At 42.4% G+C, this 26,774-nt stretch overlaps 1 protein-coding gene across 3 annotated transcripts in view; it reads left to right on the top strand.

The window, feature by feature from the left end:
- Positions 1–26,774, top strand: part of TBC1D23 (TBC1 domain family member 23) — a 57,565-nt gene that overhangs the window by 27,071 nt on the left and 3,720 nt on the right. For 2 of the 3 annotated variants that reach the window (XM_053308617.1, XM_053308619.1), the window contains exons 9-18: positions 956–1,078; positions 9,491–9,583; positions 13,768–13,938; positions 15,053–15,095; positions 16,611–16,720; positions 18,306–18,448; positions 19,766–19,810; positions 22,790–22,878; positions 24,510–24,645; positions 25,431–25,625. In XM_053308617.1, coding sequence (XP_053164592.1) covers positions 956–1,078; positions 9,491–9,583; positions 13,768–13,938; positions 15,053–15,095; positions 16,611–16,720; positions 18,306–18,448; positions 19,766–19,810; positions 22,790–22,878; positions 24,510–24,645; positions 25,431–25,625 — 1,148 coding nt within the window. The remainder of the gene's footprint in view (positions 1–955; positions 1,079–9,490; positions 9,584–13,767; positions 13,939–15,052; positions 15,096–16,610; positions 16,721–18,305; positions 18,449–19,765; positions 19,811–22,789; positions 22,879–24,509; positions 24,646–25,430; positions 25,626–26,774) is intronic. The other variant, XM_053308618.1, reaches the window with a different exon arrangement.

Consider the following 26,774-nt stretch of genomic DNA (forward strand, 5'->3'; position numbering starts at 1 on the left):
ACTTTATTGAGCCCAGCCTTTTTAGGGAATGTACTTTTTTTCTTTTTGATACTATGGCTGTGCAGCATTTTTGGACTACTACAGCAGTTTACTGCTATTTGGAACAAGTCCTGGAGCGGCTTGTGCCAACATTCACATGGTTTGAAAAGCATTGATTTTAGGTTATGTAAGCTTGCACTCATTCCAGAATCACATTATGTGCAAGTATGGTTCATTCACTGCCATAGAACAAGAGCAAAACACAGCTGAAAATTACAGTGTTTCCCACTTGCCACCCATCCCTCTCAGATTGCTGTGTTGAGACTGGAAAATAAATTTCAAACTACATGCCATCATATGCCCACACTTTATTCTGTAAATTCTTCTTATGTTTTTATTAGAAACATTATTTTTAGCTGTATTGTAAAACAAAAAAGCAAAAGCCAGAACTACTATGAAGAAGAATCCAGTGTACTTGAAGTAAAGCTATTTAATAATCTGTACTAACCTTTTTACATAATAACTGGGAAAGTTTTCTCTAGCAAATCTTGGAGAGCTTTTTCACAAAAGGAATCACAAACTCTTCAAGCTGGTGACAGTTTACAGCTGCAGTATCTGGTTCACAAATTTACACTGGGTTGGCTGAGACTACTGTTCTCTGTAACAGGGATCCTCATATGTTTTGACTACAATTCCCACCATCCCCAGCTACAGTGGCCTTTGGCTGGGGATTATGGGAGTTGTACTTAACAACATATGAGAACCCTGTTTCAAGGAAGACTGGCTGAGACTCTCCTACCTGTTCTGGCAAACACCAGGGAAGGAGGAAAGACAAGAGTCATGGCTATGCAGTACAGGACTCTTGTGAATCAGACCCATTCTGTTTACAAGCACCAGTCTTGGTATTAGTTGGAAGTCTTTATTTTGCACATAGCCTTAATTTGTTCATAACTACTGTTTTCTGTTACCATCACAGGATAACCACAGCCTCTTTGGCAGCAACTTGTTGGGTCTCAAAGATGATGATTCAGACTTGAGCCAAGCTCTGTGTCTAGCAGTTTCTGTATCAGAGATTCTTCAAGCAAACCAGCAACAAGGGGTCAGTAAATCTGAATTACTGTTCCCCACCACCACCACCCAAATGGAGATAATTAAGAATATCTCTTACACATCTATATTAGGAGCACAGATAACTCGGTTTCTCATCTGCAGTTCCCTTTGTCAATGGTTAGGAGCAAAAAAATGAAAGCACTGGCCAAAATTCAGATTAACATCACATGTGTGGATAGTGTTTCATGTACACAACAGGGAAGGGACAACTTTCACCTATCCTCCTTCCCTTCCTTCTGCAGCTGCCTGTGCCTCCCAAAAATATGTCTTTGTGGGTGCTGCGGTCCTCAGGGACATAGTTTCAGGAAGCACAGAGGGCTGTAGAAGGAAAAGGGGTGGGGATCAGCAAAAATCACCTCTCCATTGCACACACAAAACATTACTCAGTGTGCATGATGTTAATCTGGATGGCTGCCAGTATGTAATGGGGGTGCTGTGGTGGTGATAGTTCAGATTTCCACTGGGGATGCACAGGATGCTTGTATGACTATAAGTAGCTCTTTGGTTCTTGGCCTTTGATCCTGTTGTGTTTTACAGCCACATTACAATGGCTGGCATCCTGACTTAGAAGAACATGCATTAGGAGGGTCTTCAGAGATGTACTGGGAACCCTCATGTAACTTCCTCAGTCCTGTGCTTATGCTGTTGCTAAAAAGGGTAATACTTCCAAGCCCTCAGAAAACACTCTGTAAGAGTGGAAACAATGACATTTGGTGAAGTATTTCTGCTTTTACAGAGTGCATCTGGAGCACAAGCAGTGTTGGGAAGTATTAGCCTGCTCTGCACAACAACACAGTCACAGGAGGACAGGAGGAGTTGCACAAGGCCTCCCAATACGTTCCTGTAGACCCGCCTAACATGTATACTTAGTTAGGATGTCAGCCAGTGGTGGTTTGAACATAAATGTGCCCTCTTTATTTGTTGCCTTTTAATTTCATTGGGTACCTTCCAGAGTTGTGTGAAGGAACAAGCTACCATTCCCTACTCACATTTTTGAACTGGCCTTTGATTTTATATATTTCAGTCAGATCCTCTTGTTGTTGTTGCTTTCCTAAGATTTCTGTTCAGTTAACAATGGATGTTAAGTAACTATTGATTATAACTGTTGAACATATATACAAAGAAATGCCTCAGATGCAGGTCTTGGGCGGTATAGACATATGTTGTTGAATAAATTAAATAAGTTGGATCGCATATGATCGGGGGCATGATCCATTTAATCCATTAGAATGGCTTCTGCGTGTGCGCTGAAGCCTGTCGGTGTAGAGTACCACAGCTCCTCTCAGTGCTTGTGCCCTGCCCCACATGGCTATTTAAGGCGGGAGGAAGCGCCAGCAATTCAGTTCCTTTGTGACTACCGTAGCAATCGGTTCCTCAGTCACTGCGGCTCCTCATTCCAGTTCCTTGATTTTAGTGAGTTCTTTATTTTTAAAAAAGATTGTTTTATTGGCTATTTTGACCTTTAGACTGTTTTAGACTACGTATTTCATGTAACGGACTATTTGAGGTGAAAGATTGGACCGATAGTTTTGGTTTTGAATACAGAACGGCAATGGATGATCCTAAACATTTTGAAAATGAATAAAAAGACTTTTAAACATTGCTCTAAATGTAAAGCAAAGTTACCCTCGCAAGACGGCCATTACTTATGTTTGCTGTGTTTGGGGGTAGCCCACAAACCCTCCGCATGTAAGGTTTGCCAGTCCTTTTCAAAGCAAACACAATACAGCCGGGAGCTTGGTTTGAGGGCTGCGCTTTATGATGATGTGTTAAGTTCCCCTGGTCTGTCTAAAGAGGGAACTCATTCGTTTTCTAATAGAGATGGCTCGAGGGCTGAAGTTTCGACCCAGTCTAAACTCTTGACACCGACATTTAAGTCTCCTAAGGCACTGAAATGGCATGGCTACTGTACTGGGGTCTTAATCTGAAATCAAAGTTGTCCACAATTGATGACCCAGTATACAATTTTATGGCAAAGTCCTTGTCTGCACAGCCTGTCACCTTGCTTCTCTTGCCAGTATTTTCCAAGATGGTTCAATGCGCTTGGGAAGTCCCACATACTTCCACTCCAACCTCTAAAAAGCTAGAAGGCCTATATAGAGTGCAAGAACAGGATACCACCTACCTAATGAAACATCCTGTAGCAAACTCACTCGTTATAGACTGCTCTACTTCTTCTGGGTTGGGTAGGCATCACATGACTCCTGCGGATAAAGAGGGAAGGAAATTAGATGTGCTAGGCAGAAAAATGTATTCAATGGCATGCTTATCGGTGAAAATAGCCAACTATTCAGCTAATTATTGCCTTTGGGACACCTTAGGACAAGATTTGGACTCTCTCTCATCAGAAGAGTTCAAGGCTTGCTTTAAGAAGACTTCGCGAAAGTCTGCAGACTTTTGCAAAGACTCAACAGCAATTGAGTACCGCAAAACACCTGACAGAACCAGAGTCTAGAGCCATGAGTTCATCTATTACTTTGAGACGCCATGCTTGGCTGTGTTCAGCAGCTTTGCAAGTAGACATGAAAGACAAAATTAAAGGCCTCCCATTCAGTGGGAAAGGTTTGTTCTTGGAACAAACGGATGCTACAGTGGAGAACCTAAAAAAAAATCAAAGTCCACAGCAAAGACTTTTACTTTGACTTCTTCTTCCTCTTACACGGCCAAATCCAAGCCTTACAACCATCCATGCTCCAGCTTTAGACAGCAGGACCACAGGGATTTTAGGAAAACATACCAACCCTATCATAAGAAACACTATCCACAAAAGATCAAGAATGACCAGGGGCAGTATAATAAACAGGTGGAGGCCCAGAAGCAGTACGTATGAGGTCAACAACAGCCCATCACACCTTTTGCTAACAAGGGACTCATTGCTAATATCAGCCTTCCCCAACACCATCGTGCTGAGTATGGCTGCCTGCAACATCGATCAAGCCCAAACAACACCTTCAGCCAACAGCATCATCAGATTGGCAAGCCATGCCCAAGCATGGCACCACATAACATTGGACCGATGGGTGTTGAAGATAGTCTCTTCAGGCTAAGCTATAGAGTTCAAGGCACAACCAACTTTCAGAGGACTACGTTTTACAAAAGCGACTTGTGCCCTACAAAAAGAGGTATGGGAGCTGTTGGGCAAGAAAGCGATTGTCCTGGTGTGATGGGTGCAGAGGTGGGAAGGGTTCTACTCTCGCTACTTACAAATCCCCAAAAGGGATGGTGGAATTTGGCCAATAATGGACCTTGAGTCGGTGGACTTGTGCAGAGAATCTACTGCGAGGAGTCTCCTTTCAACTGCAGTCTCCTTCAGTATGGGTGACAACGGATGCCTCACTGATGGGCTGGGGCGGGGGTCATTGCAATGGCAGCATGGCCCGGGGACAGTGGAGTTATCAAAAAAGACATTCCCACATAAATTTCCTGGAACTCTTGGCAGTATTCCAGGCCATGAATGCCTTTGTACCAATGCTCAGAGGGAGAACTGTACAGTTGCAATTGGACAACACAGCAGTGATTGCCTACCTAAACAGACAAGGGGAGGAATGGAAAAGGTCCAGGTCTCTCTGCACGTTGAGCATACAAAAAGCACTGGTGCATCAGAAACCTTTGGCCAGCATCACCCCTTTGGCCACTCATATAAAAGGGACAGAAAATGTCCTGGCAGATGATCTGCATCATTTGTTTACCAGGGAAGAGTGGCACGAGTGGGAATTGAACAAATACTTGTTACCAATATTCAGAGCTTGGAGTTCCCCAAAATAGACTTGTTCGCAACAGCACTCAATGCCAAGTGCAAAAGGTTCTGCTCAAGGGCAGGCCACAACCCACAGTCATTGGGGGACGTGTTCCAGATGGACTGGTCTTAGCACCTATTGTACATGTATCCTCCTCTACCACTTGTATGGAGAGTGGTGGCACGTATTCTGATCTGTCAAGTTAAATGCATCCTGATCACTCCATGGTGACCTCGGCAACCATGGTTTCCACATATACTCGAACTGTCAAACCACACATAGAGGAGGCTTCCTCGGTGCCAAGATCTTCTGTCATGAGAAAATGGTCAGGTAGTGCACCCAGAGGTGCCCACTTTACAGCTAACAGCATGGAAGATAGGCTTCTCGATAAAATCCTACTAAACCAGAGGAAGCCTTCCACTAGGAGAAACTATGCTAGTAAATGGAAAAGGTTCACTTGCTATGCAGCCTCAAATGGCTTTTGACCTCTGAAAACTACTGTCCGCCAGGTCCTCCTGTACCTAATCCATGCTGAAGACCTCCCTGCTTTCTAATGTCTCCATAAAGGTTCATTTAGCAGCGATCTCAGCTAGACACCCGGGATGGGATAGAAAGGCACTATTTTCCCACCCCAGCTGCAAGGGTTTTCTGAAGGGTCTCACCAATCTGTATCCTCTAGTAAGACAGCCACTGAATCAATGGAATATATCCTTGGTCCTTTTGGCTCTGACAGGCATGCCCTTTGAGCCCCAGGCTACAGCTAGCCTGAAGCTGGTTTCTCTGAAGACTGCCTTCTTGGTGGCAATCACAACTGCCTGCAGGGTGAGTGAACTTACAGCCCTGAGGATGGATGTACCTTATGCATGCTTCTACCCAGATAAGGTATTGCTATGTCCTGACATTATTTTCCTACCTAAGATTATGACAAATTTTCACATAAACCAAGACATCATGCTACCTATCTTCTTCAGCTCTCCAAGCACAGCTCTTGAAAAGGCCCTGCCTTTCCTGGATGTCCGAAGGGCTTACCTATCAAGAACAAAGACAATCAGAAAGACAAAAAGGCTGTTCGTATCCTACAAAGGAAGTTCTAGGGTCAGGCCTTGTCAAGGCAGAAGCTATCCCACTGGCTAGTAGAGGTAATCTTATTGACTTATAGGTTACAAAAAGTATAGCCACCTAAGTCCATCAAGGTACATTCAACCAGAGCTTATGGTGTCATATATGGCTCATATATCTTGCATATCATTTTGGGACATTTGTAGGGCTGCAAGCTGGTTCTCAAAACAGTCCTTCGTGAAGCACTATGCCATTGACTTGTGTTCTGCAATGGAGGCAAATTTTGGGAGAGGTGTTCTCAAAAGGGTGTTACAGTGACACTACTGCTCCCTCCTCCTTTAAGAGCTAACCAAACACCCCTTCTAATGGATTCAACAGATCCCACACCAGATAAACAGGTTGCTCACCTGTAATTGATGATCTGGTAGTGATCCATTGACATCCATTAGACCCTCCTGAACCTCCCCTCTGCAGTATTGCTTCAGAGATGTTCTACTGCTCCGGCAGTCTCTAAGGAACTAAAGTGTTGGTGTTTCTTCCTGCCTTAAATAGTGACATGATCATGTGGGGCGGGGCGCAAGAGCCAAGAGGAGCTGTGGTACTCCACACTGACAGGCTTCAACACAGGTGCAGAACCCATTCAAATGGATGTCAACGGATCACTACCAGATCATCAGTTACATGTGAGCCAAGGGCGGGGCCACCATTGGGCAAACAGGTTCAAAGAACTCGGGCCGTCGCCAATCGGGCTGCGAGCGTGGCTCCAGACATGCCGCCCGCATCTGACGCCAGACACGGAGGGTGCTGGTTTAGCTCCCGACTGGGGCCACGTAGCCCCGTTTGGAAGTTAAATGGCCAGCGCTGCATTCACAGTGTGGCCAGGAGCAGCTCTTCCCTGCCTTTAAGGCAGGGAAGAGCCATTCCTGGCCACACAGCAAACGCAGTGCTGGCCTGGCCCTAACTCCCAAATGGAACTGCGCAGCTCAGTTCGGGAGCCAGACCACGCCCCCTGCATCTGATGCGGGCCCCCACATCAGATGTCTGACGCGGGACCCCGTGTCTGACGTCAGCCACGGGGAGCGGGGCGGCCGCCACGGCTGGACACAGGCTGCTGGTGGACTGGATCCGCCACTGATGTGAGCAACCTATTTTAATGCCTTTTTAGAACTTTTTGATTGTAATAGAACTGATCCTTAATACTTACCACAAAACCAAAAATTTATTATTTTGAATTTTCCACACCATCCTTTTCTTTTTAAACTCTGTGTTCTCAACAGGATTGAATGATAATGGCAGTTTCCAAAATATCCTTATAGGATCTGTGTTTGCTAGGTTATAACAACAATTTTAAACTGTTTTTGAAGAGACTCTACCTATTTAGTGAACTATTGGACTAACATACAATATATTATGTATATATCTATATCTATGTGACGTCCATATTGACCGTTTCAGTTGTTACATATTAAGAACTAGCATTTTTAAGCCCGTTAAAATAACGGGTGCTAGTACCTTTTGTTGTTGTTGTTGTTTCCTTTATTCTTTCTCCCTCTCTCTTTTGCCCTCAGTTCCATTTTTCTTTCTCTCTCTCTCTTTCACTCCTTCCTTTTCTCTCCCTCTTTCTCTGTTTCCTTTCCTTCCTTTCTTCTCTCTCCCTCTCCGTCTCTTTCCTTTATTCCACCTCTTCTCACTCCCATCTTTCTGTTTTCTTTCTCTTTTCCTTTTTTTCCCTTTAACGGGCTCGCTCTTTGGGGCTGGGTGCTCCTCCCTCCCCCCCTTTCCCCCCTCTCCCTCACTCCTTTCTCCTTCTTCTTCCTTCTTCCTTCCTCACGTCTCTCTTTCCTACTTTCCCTCCCTACCTCCTTGTTTCTTTTGTCCTTTTCCTTCCCTGCTCTCTCTTTTCTTTCCTTCCTTCTTTCCATCTTTCTATTGTCCTGTCTCCCTCCCTAACTCCTTCCCCTCTCTCTCTGGGCGGAAAACAGGACATGGAGGGTATGGACAGAAAATCTGCTAACTCAGCTTTTGTATCTTGAACTTGCTGCCAATCAGTGGCCTCCAGTATATTATTTCTGTGGTGCTTCTCCTTGGCACAAAATGCTTCACAGTTCCATCCTTGCATCTCAGTCCTAGTGAATAGGTCAAACCTGGCAAGGCAAGCTAGAGAGATTAGGAAGGAGGGCGAGAAACAGCCAAAGAGAGTGAACAAACGCGGGATTAATTCCAGGCAGTCGCTTGCACCATCCATCCTCCTCGCTGGTCTGCTTTCCCATCGTCTCGCGCCCCCTGCCTGAGTGTCTTGCATACCCGCAGTGCTACGAATAGCGCACCCATCTCGAGAAACACAGAGAAACACAAATTTCAGTGAGAGAGGTGCTCGCAAGCAGAGCTCCTCTCTCTTGCAAAGCCTCTGCCCGTACTGTCAGTTTGGACACAAAGGACGCCTATTGCATCCTTTACGGCCATAGTGTCAGTTCGGGCAGAGCCGTTGCAAAGAGAGGAGCTCTGCTTGCAAGCTCCTCTGTCTCTCTGAATTTTAGGGGTTTTTTGCCCGACAGACATGGCCGGGGTAAGGAGGGCTCAGCAGTTGGGAGGGAGGGAGGGCGGGCGGGCAGCCAATGGCAGTGTTGGGTGCGAAATGGCCGTAGGTGAGGGCGGGACAGTGATGGCAGGCGGGCGGGCGGGCAGGCAGACAGCGATCCGGCTGTAATGGCCGCGGCGGCAGGAGGTCGAGTGTTTGGTGGCTGGGGCAGTGATGGAGGGTGGGTGGGCGGGCGGGCAGACAGCGATCCGGCCGCATGTCAGGCCGGGGATAGGGGCGAAATGGCCGCCGGTGGGCCCGGAACGGTGTTGGAGGGCGGGCGGGCGACGGCAGGAGGTCGAGTGTTTGGTGGCTTTGGAACACTGGCGTTGGGGGTCTGGACTCCCTTGGGCTGTTCTGGGCCTGCGCTTCGCGCAGGCCCAGAACAGCCCAGGGAGGCAGGAACGCAGATCCCCAACGTTCCAAGGCCATGGCCACTCACTTAGCCTTTTATTATATAGGATTGTTGGTAAAGAAGTGATTGCTGATTTTTTTTTTTAATGGGGCAGTATATAAATGTACTAAATAAATAAATAATAATAAAATATTTTAAGGCATCGTCTTACATTCAGAGTCACCTTCTATTCAGGTAAATACAATAATTTAATGTAATGGAATTGCATATCATTTTTTACAGTAACTTTTATTGAAGGCAGTTTTTTCATAACTAGTAAGAACTCCCTGACCAAGATCCCCAAAACTATGCTGATAGTTATGGTTGTACAACAGGCGTTGAACTTCAGTTTCTTGAACAGAGTGCACAAGGCCCACCAGACTGTAGACTGCTTTTTGAAATTTATTATGAGTTTCAAAAGCAATCTGTGAAATGCCATAAGGGCTAGATGCTCAAAGAAAAATGTAAAAAAATATTTTGAGTATCCCCAGGTCTTTAGTTGTGCTCAAAGTAGCTTTTGAATCTAGACTCTTTTCTTTAGCATGAAAGAAAACTAACCCTAATAGGGACATACACAAATACTTCTGAATTTACTTTTTAAAAACTGACTTGAATAAAATGTTCTTGTTTCAGGATGGAGTACGGTTCTTTGTGGTGGATTGTCGCCCTGCAGAACAGTACAATGCTGGACATTTATCAACCGCATTTCATTTAGACTCAGACTTGGTAAGTTTCTCTCTGTGGGTTGAATTTCCCCTCCCATTTCCAAACCAGACATGAACTTCTTTGAAATGACCTGTTACTAACTAACCGTGAAAATTAAAGCATCAAACAGTTCATCAGACAAGTAGATCATCAGACAACCTTGGTTCATGCACTGGTTTGAAGCCATACCGGTTTGGTGGATTGAGTGTGGCATGTGGCACCTTTGAAAGTGAGGACAGCAGGTCTTTTACCTGCTTCACCGCTGCTCCAAGCAGTTTCTTGCCGCAGAGGCATTTCCCCCATAAGCCCATGCGTGGCAGTGGTGCTGCACTGGCACACACACATGGCCACCACTGATGTGTGGAGCAGGTAAGGACCTGCTGTCCTCACTTTTAAAGGTGTTGCTTGCCGCCTGCCTCCCACCACTGGTGCCATACCCGACCCGCTGAATAAGTTCAGCTTCAAACCAGGGCACAGACCAAAGTTCATACACATCCCTACAGAAAAGTAGTTACTGGATCATAGGAGGATTTTGAATTAACTTTAAAAGTCTTCATTTGTTGCTTGAGTATTTTCCTAAAATGTAGTTTGTTAAAAATTGTAGACTTAAGACCTTTGCAGCTGCACTTGAGTTACTGTGGTTTATTAATATATTTATTTACAACCCACAGCTTACAAATCAACTAGAAATGGTAGAATAAAAGGAATCCTACAAGAGGTTAACAGTTGCTAGAAAACAAAAAAGAAAAAAAACCAATCACATACAGTACCAATCAAAGACTTAACTAGCAATTGCTAACAATAAAATATAAATATAAACTAAAAATTCAGGAAGAACATATGCATGAAATAAAAAACTGTGTTTTTGTGTACATTTTTTACTGTGTACATTATTTAAGAGGTACATTCCATTTAAGAGATATTGAGATCCCATGTGGGGGCTTTTCTGAAGTACCTATAAAACTGTCCCCAAGTGATATAAAATTTACTTGAGAATTGTTGCTCTCTTGGTCCAGCCCTCATATTGAAAGGAACATACTAAAATGAATTCAGGGAGTGCGATTGACACAAGCAACTGCAAGTGAAGGTATGAGTTCTTCTGTGACTTCTTCCAGCTTAGCTGACATACATCTGGATGAGGCCTGCTCCACTCCTTTACAATCCACACAACTTTGGTAGTTGTGATGGTTGATAGCAGTGTGGATCACTGGAATTTTTTATATTATGAAAAGTGCAACTTTTACCAAAATAATCTGTATGTACATATAACAAATATAAACTTGCTGTTAAATAGCTCTCAAGTTGGTCCCCTTAAATGTTCTTGGAGGCTCTCCAGTTCTGGTGAGTGAGGGCACCCCAGTCCATACAGAGAGTAAGGGGGAAAGATGCAGGATACACACAGGGATTCTGGCAAAAGAAACAAGTTCTAGTAAGAACTAATCTGTCTACTTTGTAAACTGCCCAGAGACGTAAGTTTTAGGCAGTATAAAAATTTGTTAAATAAATAAAAACTTCCCTTATACTATCTCTACAACTGGACGTAGCACAGCAAGGAAGTAACTTGCCTAGGGAGCAAGAGGTTGCCAGTTCAAAACCCTGCTGGGTGGCAGCACCGATATAGGAAGATGCTGAAAGGCAACATCTCATACTGTGCAGGAGATGGCAATGGAAAACCCCTCCTATATTCTACCAAAGAAAACCACGTGGCTCTGTGGTTACCAGGAGTCGACTCCGAGTCGACTGCACAACTTTACCTTTACTTTACAACTGGACTAAATTTGGTCCATATTGATTAGGCAGTTCACAAGTTAGCCCACTTGTGCCTCAAATGTTCATGCGTCCACCATCTTGAATAGGGGTGGATGACATCATAAAACTATGCGTTTGAGGTGTTCCTATGTGTTCCTACAACTGTACCAAATTTGGTCCAAATGGGTTCCCACTTGCACCTCAAATGTTCACATGTTGGCCATCTTGAATCAGGGTGGATGACATCATTACAGACTATGCCCTTGAGCCGTCCCAGCAGTGGAGGCTGGTCAGTAAGGGCAGAAGGGGTAGTGCCTCCCTCCCAACAAAAACAAACACGCTAATAAAGGATCAGACTTACCAGCAGCTAAACCTTCAGAGCAAGGAGAAGAGCTCTGAAGCTCAGAGCAGGGGAAGGGAGCTGGTTTGTGGTAGCAAGCATGACTTGTCCCCTTAAGCTAAGCAGGGTCTGCCCTGGTTGCATATGAAAGGGAGACTAGAAGTGTAAGCACCGGAAGATATTCCCCTCAGGGGATGGAGCTGCTCTGGGAAGCGCATCTAGGTTCCAAGTTCCTTCTCTGGCATCCCCAAGATAGGGCTGAGAGAGATTCCTGCCTGCAACCTTGGAGAAGCTGCTGCCAGTCTGTGTAGACAATACTGAGCTAGATAGACCAATGGTCTGACTCAGGATATGGCAGCTTCCTATGCTCCTAAGGAGCTTCTTCCAGTCCCTCCTCCCCTGCCTGTAACTTCTTGTTTTGGTCTTACTGGCTGGAACAGCTGCTACTCAAACTGCTCCGGCCAGTCTTATTCCTCGGGGGCTCCTCGTGGCACTACCCCCAGGAAGAACTAAAATATGGATTAAAAATTATTACTGGTTGATTCAGGGAGTATTTTTAAAATATATTTTTCCCCTTCTTCCTGGGGGCAGTGCCAGGAGGAGCCCCCTAGGAATCAGATTGGCTAGAGCAGCTTAATAAGCAGCTGCTCCAACCAGTAAGACCAAAAGAGCAGGCAGAGGAGGATGGGCTCTAAGAAGCTCCCTGCTCTGTAGGATTCCTTGGCTGCTGATAAGTCTGATCTTTTACTAGCTTGTTTGGTGGGATGTGGAATGCAATTCCTACTTTCTCCCTTCTGTCGCTCTTTCTGCCTTTTGCCATTCCTTTCTGCCTTTCTCCCTGCTTTTTGCCCTAACTTTTTTGCTTTCTGCCTTCTTCCCCCCATCCTACATCCTGCCTTTGTGTGTTCTACTTTTACCCCTGCTTTTCTGCTTTTTTTCTTTCTTTTTCGCTCAATGCTGGCAGGCTTAGGTAAATACCCAAGCTCACTGGTGTGGATGAAAGGTGGCGGTTGGTGGGGAAGGCTTCTGCCTTCGTGACCCAGTTCTCCCCTGCCCCTCCTGCTCCAGTACCCACCAGCCGCTACTGCATCCCAATGAGTCCCTACACCTGTAGGAAATTTGGTTCAAATCAGTTAGGTGGTTCACAGGTTAGTCCAATTGCACTTCAAATGTTTATGCATTCACCACATTGAATTGGAGTGGAAACCAACCATCACAAACTACGCCTTTGAGGTGTCCCTCCAACTGTATCCAATTTGGTTCATATTGTTCCAGGCATTGTGAAGTTGATAGTGGGGGACACACGCATGGAATGCTGGGTGATCTCATAAGCCTACTGGAAAGTAGGCTTAAAAAAACCCAAAGATACAGCTGCAAGAGCAAGAGTACAGTTATCTGTACCTTCCACTGTGCTGAATACAAACTTGCTGTTTGATGCGCCTTCTTTCAGTCTCTTAATGCTTTGTCATTAGGGCTAGTGTCCAAATTAGGTTAAACTAATCCAAAATGGAAGGTGGTCCACAAGATTTCCAAGAGGCCACAGTGCAAATTCTAACTGCAGCTTATAAACAAGTTTTTAATTCCAAAGCATCGTCTATAAATAAATTTTTAAATAACCAAAAAGTACTGTATTTGGATTATAGGAAAGAGCATAACCAGTCATATCCTTAATCTCATCCAGGGTGACTTCTGGAATAATCTTTTTATTATTTGGCTTTTATGTAGAAACCCTTTTGGGAAACTTTGTCATATGCAGGCCTAGTTCCACAAATTCTCTTTATTTTGCCTTCGGAATTGTGATTAAAATAAACTTAAGCCACAATATCTGCCTTTAGTTTTTCTTTTAGTTTTCCTTGGGAAAGTATGAACCATTGTTGCCTTTGATTTAATGAGGTCCATTTTGATCATAATTGAGAGCTTGTGTTCATCATTACTTTTTTTTTTAAAACACAGGCTAATCTCTATTTAGAAAAATGAAATGGTTTATAGAAACTTTAATTCTGCAAGCTATTTCTATTGAGCAAAACACATTTTTTGTCTTGCTTATATATGTCCATGTAATTCTTGTATACAGCTGATAGATTTAAAGTTGTCTGCTCTTTGACTTGTTCTGTAGATGCTCCAAAATCCATCAGAATTTGCCCAGTCTGTGAAGTCCTTGTTAGAAGCACAAAAGCAGTCTATTGAATCTGGCTCAATAGCTGGGGGAGAGCACCTTTGTTTCATGGGAAGTGGCCGGGAAGAGGAGGATATGTATATGAACATGGTGCTAGCACACTTCTTACAGGTACATCTAAAGTATTATGTGTTCTGTATAAACAAATTTGTTTTCTAATCTGTCACCTCTGCATCGTGCAAAATTCTCATCCTAAGCACACACGGATGTGCAAAACCTTCTTAATTATTTTCATTGATGGTCAAAGCACCAGAGTATTGTGCATTACTCCTTGTTCAGTGCTATTGGTTTAGCCATTAAATATCTTGCACAAGAAGTCATTGGACTGGATCTTAACTTGTGTGAGCAGAATGAAGCTCATGCCTGGGATCCTCCCTGCCCCAGTACCACCTCCTAAAGCCTTTCTGGAGTGTTGGGGCGGGGGACACTCAAGAAAGGGGTGTGATGAAGTTCAGGGGGAGTTCCCAGAAATCAGGCATAGGTACCTTCTGTGAATAAACTTCCCCATCTCTTCTTCTTATAGCAGCCTCCTGCAAGACCAACAAAGCCTCTCTTGAGAGTCTGTTACAATTTATTTATATACCACTTTTCAGCAAAAAGGTCCTCAAAGTGGTTCTTTCGCAGAAGGTGCATCCACACAATTTCTAGCAATTCCCCCTCTTGTAGCCCCCACACCTCACCCCACCCCAGGAGCTATTTCAGAGGGCGTTAGGGGCTGTACTGAGGAGGAAGGGATAGGAAAGATCCCATTCGTGAACTTTGTTTCACTTGTACAAGTTAGGATGCAATACATTGTGTCTCTGCAGTAACTGTTTAAAAGCCTGTTCTTTATTTGGGACACCTATCCACAACAGCAAATACACAATTTTTGCTGTTGGAACATCACTAATGTTTCTGGCAAACCTACATGGAAGTGGGTGCCACTGAAATCCGACTAAATCCCAAATAAAATGCTTTCAGAATTGAAGTGTGAGGTGGTTTGTATTTCTGAGCTTTTAACATTTTAAATTTCTAATTGATATTCAGATCTCCAGACTAAATAATAGTTTGATCAGCAAGTTGTGTTCATCATTTTATATAATGCTTATTAAAGCCAGATTAAAACCATTTAAAGCAATTCTGAGGCTATTTCACATTTCTGAAATAGGCAGGAAAGATCTGATTGCTCTGGAAGAAACCAAAATTGTTCATATTACCAGAGTTATTTCCAATCTTCTTGTTTCAGAAAAATAAAGAATATGTAAGCATTGCTAAAGGAGGATTTATGGGTAAGAGTTGTATTTAATCACGTTTGTCTTCATAGTTTGTAAATGTCTTTTGTATTAGTTTTTTACAATTCAGATTTGCTAGGATTCTGTCAATTGGAAGGCTAGTATTCATTTTCTTGTACAGTTTTTGTATGTAGACTGCACAATCGTATGTTTGTTATTAGGTAGCTTTGCTGTGGTTAGTTTGTAGATGCTGTGGTGGAGGATTTGAATACTATTTGTAGTTTCCCCTCCATCTGTCCTCCACCTCTAGTGACTGTTCTGTTTATAATGAAGTAATTTCTCTTTCTGCTACATTATGAAAAGACTGCCCCTGCTTCTTTGTATTATTTTGGGGTGTTCTTTCCCCAGTCCTGAAATTTCACATGGCTCCTCCATGCTTTCTGTGGTATTTCCACACTATTGAATTCAACTCAGGGCCCAAGCAGGGGTAAGAGTGGGGAGCAAACAGGGATACTTGATGAATTTCCAGGTAGCCCTATCCTAGGTTTAGCCAAAATGAAGCTAAATTGTAGCTCATGAGCGAAGATACCCATTCATCACTACCACTGTCGCCCTAGCATTGCACTTTCAACTTCAGGGTGGTACTGGCCAGGGTGGCGGTGATGGATGGGCTAGCAATTGAGACAGCGCCAATAGATGGAGTGGGCGGGTAAAGTCAGATGCTGCCTATTTTTGAGCTGGCAGACAGGCACAGGCAGAGTGCATGCTGGGGGGAAGGATGGGGAGAGGAGAGGAAAGAGGCTCTGGCCCAAGGAGTAGGGCTGGAACAGGACACCCAGGAAGAGGGAACAGGACTGAGTGAGAGAGGTGGAAGGGGGGTGGCACAATAGTGGAGAGAATGAAGGGCAGTGGCAGTGACCAATAGCAAGCCGGTGACGTGATGCTCATAACAGGCACAGGCTGGGTACCTGCACTTGGTGCCTTAGACCATCACCTCAGTTTGCCTCATGCTAGAGACATCCCTAAAGACAAGTCAGGATAACTGAGAGGATAACTCCTTCAATGTAAAGAGATTAAACAAAAGGACCGAAAGACGCTAAAGGGCACTCCTTCACTTCTCCAATCTGACTGCTTATTCATTTAAGAATAAGACCCAAGGATCCTTCGAATTGGACTGCAGGTTCATTGAGAGTACTTAATGCAGACAAATTGTTTTTTATTTGTTTGGCTTATCTCTGTTCAGGGATTTAATGCCCACTGTTTACCAGTCTTCCATAAAAACAATATTTTCCCCTTGTTGCATTCTGAGTTTCAGTGTTGTGCTTCCTTGATCAAAATTAGCAATGCCTGCTAAGGTTCAGGTTCAGCACATTTCCATTTACGTGCTATAAGAGAACAGAATGTTTCTGATACTTTATAGAGTGCATTTTCCTATTGTTGTTTCTATATGTATTTGTGCATTTGTATAACAGTTTGATTACAACAAGCTGGCATTAGTGGGCATCTTATCACAAGTAAAAAGTACAAGCAGTATTGTTGTATTGACAAATATGTCCCTGTCCCCTCTCACAGCACTGCAACAGCACTTGGCAGACATTAATGTGGAAGGACCAGAAAATGGATATGGCCACTGGATTGCCAGTACTTCAGGCTCAAAAAGTAGTATTAATTCCTTAGTTGATGTGAGTGTACTTTTAAATTGAATTATATAGCTGTTGAAAGCACTGTGTCAGATCAGGCTTTTAAATTTTGGAATGGTTAGAGGCATGACAGGTTTTTTGCCTCATGCAATGTGCCATCTGAATCTCTTGCCAACAAGGTTTTGCAGATCAAATTACACAGTACTGGAACCATGATGAAAATATTACATCAGAACTGAAATTTCATATTGGTTTAGTTGGAACAGAATAGGTCATTTCAGAGTAGTAGGAAACTGAAATGGGAGAATCTTGTCAAAATGGCTTGCTCTGTTTTCCTTGCTACCTTCACCCCACTTCCCCAACTCTTTCTCTTATTCTGTACTCCCCACCAAATCTGCAGTATTATTGGCTGTGCCCTGTTGATTTAAAAGGAGAAGAAAACCCTGTTGGAACTTTTGCTCAAGCACTTTGTGGCTGCAAAGTGTATAAAATCTCTGCTTTGTTGGGAGTGGTTTTTGGTTCTGGGGAAGGTCTGGGCTCCCTCCCCGCAAACAAAACTTTTTGGGTGTACCTTGCCGTCCCTCGCAACACTTCCAAATCCTCCCCCACCCTTGATGGCAGCTTGCACAGGCCATATGCTTATCCACATGCTCCATTAGCAGTCAGCAATATATATATATATATATATATATATATATATATATATATATATATATATATATATAAGGTAGTTTAATAGAGGTTCCTCTGATATTTTCCTCATTCTTTTATTTTAATAAAGTGTATATTTCAGGGCACCATTGCACCAATTCTTATTGGTGTTTTTATTATTTTTAAAACTGCTATGAGATGCTCTGAGAGCCCTCTTTTAGGGTTCATTCTTAGGAAATAAATGTTCAGAATAAATAAGTTGCATACCTTCTGAATCAGAAAGCAATAGGCGTCCTTTGCGGCCAAAGCGCCAGTTTGGGAAGAGGCTTTGCAGAGAGAGGAGCTCTGCTAGCGAGCTCCTCTTTCCTGCTCTGATTATGCTTTTTTCCGGGTAAGGAAGACTCGGGCATCTTGGAGGGGGGGCGGGCGGTTGGCAGCGGCAGCCGCGGCAGCAAATTCATGGGCCAGTTTGGCCCTTAATAATGTGGCGGGGGAGCGGGATTGGAGGAATCGGGCAGCTGGGAGGGCGGGAGGGCGGTCAGCGGCGGCGGCGTCCATGGCGGTAATTTCATGGGCCATTTAGGCCCTTAATCATGTGGGGGGGGAGCGGGGAAGGAAGAATCGGGCGGCCGCAGCAGCACTTGCATGGGCCGTTCGGGCCAACATGGCCGCCTGTGTCTGGGTGGCTGTATCTTTTTGGGCCGATCTGGGCATGCGCTCTGCGCATGCCCAGAACAGTCCAAAAAGACACGGGCAGCACGGCCGCACACTTTAGCCTTTTATGATATAGGATAATATTGTGCCTGCACAATTAGGTGTCAACAAAAGCAATTGTTTTCTTACAGTAGTATCTATTGTATTGAATAGATCTCCTTACCTAGCTTGTGTCGCCATCTCAAGCAGAAACATGGCAGTGTGTTAAATTAGAGTTCAGATATTATTTTACGGTCATTAATCAGAGAAATTACTGTTATAGGGCGATTCCCCTAATGGTTCAAGTGATGGGAAGGGTGTCAAGTCCTTAGTAAACAAGATGACAGTGGCTTTGAAGACTAAATCTGTAAATGTGAAAGAAAAAGTTATTAGTTTTATTGAAAATACATCAACTCCAGTAGACAGGTGAGTATTATGATCTTAATGATTGCAATCCTGTGCACACTTACTTTGGAGTGAGTTCTGAGTGGGATTAAGTTTCTGAGTAAACTTGTTTAGGATTAGGCTGTAATCTCTCTGTCTTTGAGGCGCATTTAGAAATAATCTAAAATGATTAATGGAAACAGTACTCCTTAGAATGTGCCTGACAAGCACTGGCAATATATTGCTCACTAGAGCCCCTGGTGGCGCAGTGGTAAAACTGCCGCCCTGTAACCAGAAGGTTACAAGTTTGATCCTGACCAGGGGCTCAAGGTTGACTCAGCCTTCCATCCTTCCGAGGTTGGTAAAATGAGTACCCAGAATGTTGGGGGCAATATGCTAAATCATTGTAAACCACTTAGAGAGCTTCGGCTATAGAGCGGTATATAAATGTAAGTGCTATTGCTATTGCTATCATAGAGCTCCTTAATTGGTTTCTGTGTTATAGTTTGTTTATTTATTTAATACATTTTTATACTGCCCCAAACTTACATCTCTGGGCGCTTTACAACAAAGCAAAACAAATGACAACCGAAAAACTCAAAACATTAGTTAAAACAAAATAAATGATAACAGAAAAAGGTAAAACATTACAACAGTTTGAGATTTTTAAAACAATATTTTAAAACAATGTTAAAACTATTAAAACAGTATTTAATTAAAAGCTTGTGTGAACAGATGTGCCTAGAAAGACTTTTTAAAAGTTGTCAGAGATGGGGAGGCTCTTATTTCAGCAGGGAGCGTGTTCCAAAGCTTCTGGTGCACTCCAAAGCTGTTTAACTTGTTCCTCAACACTTTGATTGTAGACACAGATAAACACTCTGAACATTATTATTATATTATATTATATATTATATTAACTAAAATTTTTGAATTCCTTTCAGTTTTAATGGCTTCACATAGTAACAACTTGTCATTTAATTGAGATTTCTAAGTTTTTGGTAAGAGATAAATCACAAGCTCTCTTGTCCACTCGAGATGATATAATCTATTATTCCTCCTACTCCAAAACAGTTTTGTGAGGATTTAGCTAAAATCCAAACATTTCTACCTATATGGAAAGGTAGCAGCTCCTACTTAGAGTTCCTGAATTCTGTAAATTAGCATTGTATGAAAGATCCTCCCCCCAGCAAAAAAAAAAAAAAACCACTAAAAAGGCATTTTTCCAATCTTCCACTTACTGCCTGAGAATTTGAAAGTTAGAGTAATACACTACTTTTTAAGTGAGGATAAATGAACCAGATATTCTTCCTTCTATATATTTAATTATTTTGTTCTGTCCTCTGCCCCAATTTGCTATAGAATTTCTTTCAATCTTTCCTGGCCCGAGACACCAAGTATGCAGCGGTAAGCCATTATTCAGAACCATCTGAGTAAAGCCACTTTGGTCCTTTTTTTGGCATGACTGCACAATGTTTGTAAGCATTAGTTACACTGACAATCTCTCAGATTATTTTTCAAAGGTGTGCTTCACATCAAACTGCCAATCACTTCAACTGTTGTCTTAGAAACTAGAGGGAAAGAAGCTATATAATACAGTATTTTTTCACATTCATTGGTATTTGGCACTTTCCCTTTTTTTTCATCCCATTGCTTGAGCTTGGAATATCATTCTCCTGTTCCCTCTCATGAGCATGCTAATTGCTTCTCTTTCATGCTTTTAAACATAGTGTGTATTAGGACAGGCACCAGATATCCTCACTAAGAGGTTTTTTAGTTTTATGTCAGGTGAGTCACAAGAAAGGTAAAAGTTTATGGGAAGAAGTACAAGCACTTCTACATATTTTCTTAATCAAAAGGTAGTTAAGTTCTCTTGTTGACAAATCTATGCTCTATGTATGATTGTGTGTGCATGCATGCACACAACAGCTTACATGATAATTAACAAACCTATCTTCCTTTTGTGTGCCAGATAAAGAGTTTGAAAGCTTTCATGTTCACTTTTGATCACAGTTTGCTTTTGTGTCCAGACTCATGGAACTGTGATTTGTTTTAATTGTAGCTTGGTAAAACAAACTATGATAAAACCATAATTTGAGATCCTGGTTTGTTAACACATCATGTTTTCTAAATTTGGATGTATCTGGGAAATATGGTTAGTTTGAAAGCAGAAGTGTTCAATCTCCTCCTATACAAAGTACAAAGGAGGAGAAGTGTAGAAGGGAGCTTGCAAACCTGGGAAAACTCATCCACAGTCACTTAAACCATGGTTTAGACCAGGGATTCTCAACGTTGAGTCCCCAGATGTTATTGGACTTCAATTCCCATAATCCCAGCCCCAGTGGCCTTGGTTGGGAATTATGGGAGTTGAAGTCCAATAACATCTGGGGACCCAATGTTGAGAATTTCTGGTTTAGATGATAATCTGAACCAGATTTATGTGATGATATGGAAATGCACCTGAAGCACTGATGTAAGTAATAAACACCTGAGTGTCGTAAAGCTCTCTAAATAAAAAAGATAATCTTTGAGGTGGGAAAGAACATAAACAGATGCACCCACAGCGTACTTTAAGGTACCCATTGGAAAAATGTGTGTAGACTAGACATATTTATCCCATTGACATTTAGCACCAATCATCATCAGGACAGAGAGATCAAAGTTTCTGTTGTAACACTGACTGGGAGAAATGGGGACGGGTGCCCAGCACTCCTAATCATGGAGAGTATAGTGTTGGACTCATTATAAATGCTATACTGGTGTACAGTGTGGGTGGGGCTACAGAGTGCATCAGTATGGAGGGCCAGGGCTTGCCAACATGCGCTCATGGAGGCTATACCTAGGTACAGCAACCATGCTTTCTATAATGCATTAACATGGCTACAGTGGAAGGGTTTAAGCGAATCTCATGCTTCTCCAGAAAACCGTGTTATCAAGCAAACATGCACTAGGACCAAAAGCTGTTCCTATAAATCTCCTAGTCACCAGATTTTGTGTTAACATCCTGGAGATGGTTAGTTGTACAATAATCATGTCTATCTCACACTAGTCATTCCATATGATCATTGTCAGTGTCACTGATGCTTATTGTCTTGTCACTAACGAGCACTTCTTATCTTGCTTTATTTGAAGAGCACATTTGTTTTATTTCTTCTTTAACTTTCCAAAGTACTGTCTGTTTAGTGTCAAGTCCTAGAAAAGCTTAAAGATCTGCCTTCACAGAGAAGGAAACCTCATTTTTTTCCTTTTATAGGGTATTAAAATTATTCTCTCAGTGCTAGTTCAACAACAGTATGTAAATATATGCATAATCAGATCCATTTTCCCAAACAAAGCTCTAGGAAAAATTGAAAAAGCTGGTCTTATAGTAGCAACAAGCATGAATTGCCCCCTTTGCTAAGCAGGGTCCATCCTGGTCTGTATTTGAATGGGAGACTACATCTGAGCACTGTGAGATTTTTCCCCTTAGGGGGAAGGGGCCGCTCTGGGAAGAGCATCTGCAGGCTTGCATGCAGAAGGTTCCAAGTTCCCTCCCTGCATCTTCAGATAGGACTGAGAGAGGCTCCTGCCTGTAACCATGGAGAAGCCTCTAGCAGTTTGTGTAGACAATACTGAGCTAAATGGACCAGTGGTCTGACTTAGTATAAGGCAGCTTCCTATGTTCCTATGACTGAAGGTTTTTGACTGAAACTACTGTAATGTTTAGAATATGCATAATAAGTTGAAACATGATTGTTCCTTTCCATGATTTATGGAGCTGAGTTTAGTGCTACATACAATGTCTAAGCCAAATTATATTTTTAGTAACTCTGTCAGTGATGAATGGTCAAGGTGAAAGCACTAGGAAAATACTGAACAGAGGGAATATAATTGTGCTATCATCTGAAAAGGTCTGTCTAGAAATGACTCTTACAAAAACACTATAATTTAAACCGTTCTTAACTTACCATTCTACCAAGGCTGCTCTGTACACACAAACACACACACACACACAGAGAGCTCACGCAGTAACTTGCCTTGATATTTTGAAAGAGCCTTTAAAATGCTTTTCTTTCAATGTGAGTGATTTGATTCATTAGGAGTACTGCATTCTCTTACTAAGCTTATTGAGAAAGCAATTGTACTTCCTTCTCAAGGTGGATCTCGCAAATTTAATACAATTCAGCCTATGAAATAACCTTGTTGCCTGCTTTCACTAATTCAGTGTGGCTTGCTTTGCCACTCTGTGCTTTCTCACCATCAGCTTTCTGCTTCTGGAATTCTTTGGCTGCCCAGCCAGGTACACATTTTGCCACTGCATGCTTCTATGGGAAATAGCATACTGTCAAAATGTTCAATGTGGGATTTTGTCCCCTCCCTCTTTTTATGATCATCCCCTATCAACAGACATGTCAGCAGCAGTGACAGACTGGGGAAACCTTACCGTGGTGTGAAACCAGTTTTCAGCATTGGAGATGAAGAAGAATATGATACTGGTATAGTAGAGAACATTTCTCTCTGAAATTCAGGTTGAGCAAATTCCTAATTTGTATTTGACTGCATCATGAGGTACCATACCAAAAATATGTTCTAACTATAACCAGCCCTTCCACTGAGAATTTCCCCCCAACTTCTTGTCATTTGACGTTTGCTAACATCCTTGTAATCTTATTGCAGTGGTTCTCACAAGTTTTTGCTGGCAAGGAATCTGTTCCTCAACACCTTGTTTTCTGAGGAACCACTCTACCCATTTGCCACAGAACCCAAGTTTGCTGCAGAGGATTCCAGGGGCATGTACTAGAGCACATTTCTTTTGGGGCCTGGGCTAGGCCTGTTGGACCTCATTGTTGCCCTGAGTGTGCAACTTATCTAGAACACACCCAATGTCTCCTGCAGCTGCACATTCCAGAGGAGATCCATATTTATGGACAAGCTGTCTTTCAAGGAAGCTTCTCTTCCACTACTGATTAAGGAACCCTTCATAAGCTTTCATGGAACCTCAAGCAGCTTTGGTGTTCAAGATTTTTTTTTAATTATTACTGGCTTTTGAGAATTGGGAGTAGTGGGGAGTGGAGGGGGATCCATCTTCTGCTTATTCCTATAGTGGATATTTGTGAGACTGGCAGTTACAGCATTTTATTCATTAACCAGACATGTGACCTGAAAGCACTGATGAATAACTGCTAACTGGCTTCCCAATACTATATTTAGAGTTGCTTCTAGGATTGAGCTGCAGTTAGCTAGCTAGCTAGCTAGTCTTGTTTGTGCTATAATTCTCAGTTGCATTGATTAGATTGTAATATATAATTTAGGACAAATGGGATAGGAAAATAGGATGAAAGCACTGGGTAAGGAAATAGTTTGTTTTGGAAGAAGAGTAATTCCAGTGCTCTGATATTAATAAATGAACATTAAGTGTTACAGTTCCACTCAAGAACTAGCATGCTTTGCACTTAAGTCCCTGTTGTGCAAATAGTGCTGATTTTTTTTTTTTAAATGAAATGCCTGCTCCTGTAATATTTTGCATTAGGATAGTGGACCAGTTAAGACATAATGAAAAATAAATGCTTTTCTGGGACATGAACATATCCTCAGTTACCTCTATTGGCCAAGTATCCTGGCTTGTTTAAATGGTAGCTACATGGCTCATGCAACGCAGAGAACTGTGGTTTTACTCTGGGTAACAAGCCAAAATGTGAAACGAGAGTATGAAGTTGGTTTCACATCCTGGCTTATTAACCAGAGTTAAACCACAGTTCTCTGCATTGCATGAGCCATGGAGCCATGGCTTAAACAAGTCAAAGTCAATATACTGATGTTGCACCTCCATAATGGAGCTGAGGAGAGGAGGGGAGTGCATGAGCCTGTGGCTCTCCAGGGCTCGTTCACATAGCAGGAAACCATTGCTTCTCATTACATCTGAAGTAGCCCACTGTGTTCTTACTTTATGTTAGCATATCAATGAATCCCTTCTCTTAGTACAAACAGTAACTGTTTTATAGCAAAACCTTTATGAAGCATACACAGGATTGACAAGTGGCATAAATGAAGGGAAAAGACCAATTATCTCTCCATTTATGTGATAGCATTCTGTCTACATAACATCAGTGCTTTCTTTTCTAAACAGATGAAATTGATAGCTCCTCAATGTCAGATGATGATCGAAAAGAAATTGTCAACATCCAGACTTGGATAAATAAACCAGACGTAAAGCATCATTTCTCTTGTAATGAAGTGAAAGAAAACGGGCACATGTTTCCTAGGTATTAATGCATTGCTGTTATTATTATTAAAAGAATATACATGCTTATTATAAATTATTTGGTTTAGATAGTTGCTGCCTTTTTCAGTTCAAGGAAATGTATGGCTTCACACAACCATTTTTCCTACTACAAGGTGACTTTTTTGTTCACCTCATCATGAAGATCTGCATGATACCCATCTGGTTACTGGGTTCCGCACGCAGACAGTTCAGTTCTAGTGATACCTATCAAGAAGTAAGTCCCATTTAGCTCTATAGGCAGGCTTTGGATTATGTTTAACTTATTGGAATGACTGAATGCCTCGTAGATTTTCACTGCAAAGTGAATGCAGAAAGTCATTTCACAGTAGAGGTAATGATTGTGTTCAGTTCTAGTGATACCTATCAAGAAGTAAGTCCTATTTAGCTCTATAGGCAGGCTTTGGATTATGTTTAACTTATTGGAATGACGGAATGCCTCGTAGATTTTCACTGCAAAGTGAATTCAGAAAGTCATTTCACAGTAGAGGTAATGATTGTGGGACTGTACTCCAGCAGACATTTTGTATTACAATTTCTGCTAGAATAGGAGTAAGCAAGTTTGTTTAAAAACTTCTTTTATATTCCAGTATTCTGTTATATTCCATTTCTGAAAGTGCTGTGTCAAAGTCATTAGAAAGTCTTTTAAGGGATGTGCTCCAGTAAATCCACAATGCAACATTCCCCCACAACATTTGCCAGAAACTACTGGCAAATTTCAACTGTCTTAATTTTTCTGATTAGCTTTTTTTCTTCTTTTTTCCAAAGTCATCTTTTAGTAACTGCGACACACATGTATTGTTTGAGGGAGATTCCCTCTCGAAAGGGTTTAGCTTACATACAGTCTCGTCAGGCACTGAACTCCGTAATTAAAATCACATCCAAGAAGAAACACCCTGAATTAATAACCTTCAAGTATGGGAACAGCACTGCTGCGGGCATAGAGATTTTGGCAATTGAGAGGTAAGACTCCGGTTTTATTAAGTTCCATCAACACATGCTCATTCCTGTCATTTGCAATGCAATGTTTTCTAGGAACAGCCATAGTGCTTTGGGAGCTGATATCCTAGTACAAGCAATGAGCCACACTCAGCATACCATGCTTCATAGAGTGGCTCACTTTCTGCTCAGTGTTAAAAATGTGGAACAGGAGCTCCATCCATGGAAGAGGCTGCATTGATGCTCCGCCCAGAGTGTTGCCAAGCAGCCAAACTAGTGCGGAGGGGGAAGGGTGAGTAATTTTCACTTCTCTCTCCTCCCTCCAAATGTATTTTCTGACTTCAGAAATATGCCATTGAGGGCTGTGTGACCCTCAGGGACACATATCTGAAGTTAAAAAGTAATTTTGGAAGGAGGCAAGAGCAGCAAAAATTGCTCCCCCTCTGTGCTGGTTTGGCTACTTGGCAACGCTCATCGATGTAGCCTCTCCCACAGATGCAGCTCCTGTTCCACACTTTCAACACTGCGGAACACGTGAGCCATTGTTTTAAGAGACTGTTGCCTTCTCAAAATATTTCTACACATTTCTGAACTCTGATTGGGTATAATCTACAAATTAATATTCCTCCAGTAGTTCTAATCAGTTTAGTGGCTGTCATTATGTAGAAACTGGGGTCCATCATCCACATCTGTGAGAGAGGTTTTTGTGGTGGTGTTTTTTAAATCCCCTTTAGCAGCTTCTTTTTCACAGCCTCAAACTATTTAACTTGCCCAAATTATTTTAAAAGGAGGATGTGGGGCACAGGCAATACTGAAAGGCAGACTCTCAGAATAATATACTTACTGCACTTATTGAAGATAGTTTCTTGTCAGCAGCCTGGTTGTGAAGTCACTGTTCGGTTATTCTGTCGGAGATGCTGAAAGAGAGACTCACAAAGAAACTCCAGTGCCTGCATGTGCCTTTGAGTTGTGGTCATTCATTGAATCTACTCCAGGTTACATAGTATATAGGCTGCTATTCATTTAAGTAGGTTCACATTTTGAATTTATCCTATCTGCAACAGTTTCATTTACTGATATCCTATTAGTGAGAAATCCAAAGAAGTTATAGCAATCTGTGTTGCTTAATCAACCCAAGATAAGACAGTTTTATGCTGACTATACATCTCTGAG

Source organism: Hemicordylus capensis, chromosome 3 (assembly GCF_027244095.1).
Source record: "Hemicordylus capensis ecotype Gifberg chromosome 3, rHemCap1.1.pri, whole genome shotgun sequence".
Lineage (NCBI taxonomy): Eukaryota > Metazoa > Chordata > Lepidosauria > Squamata > Cordylidae > Hemicordylus > Hemicordylus capensis.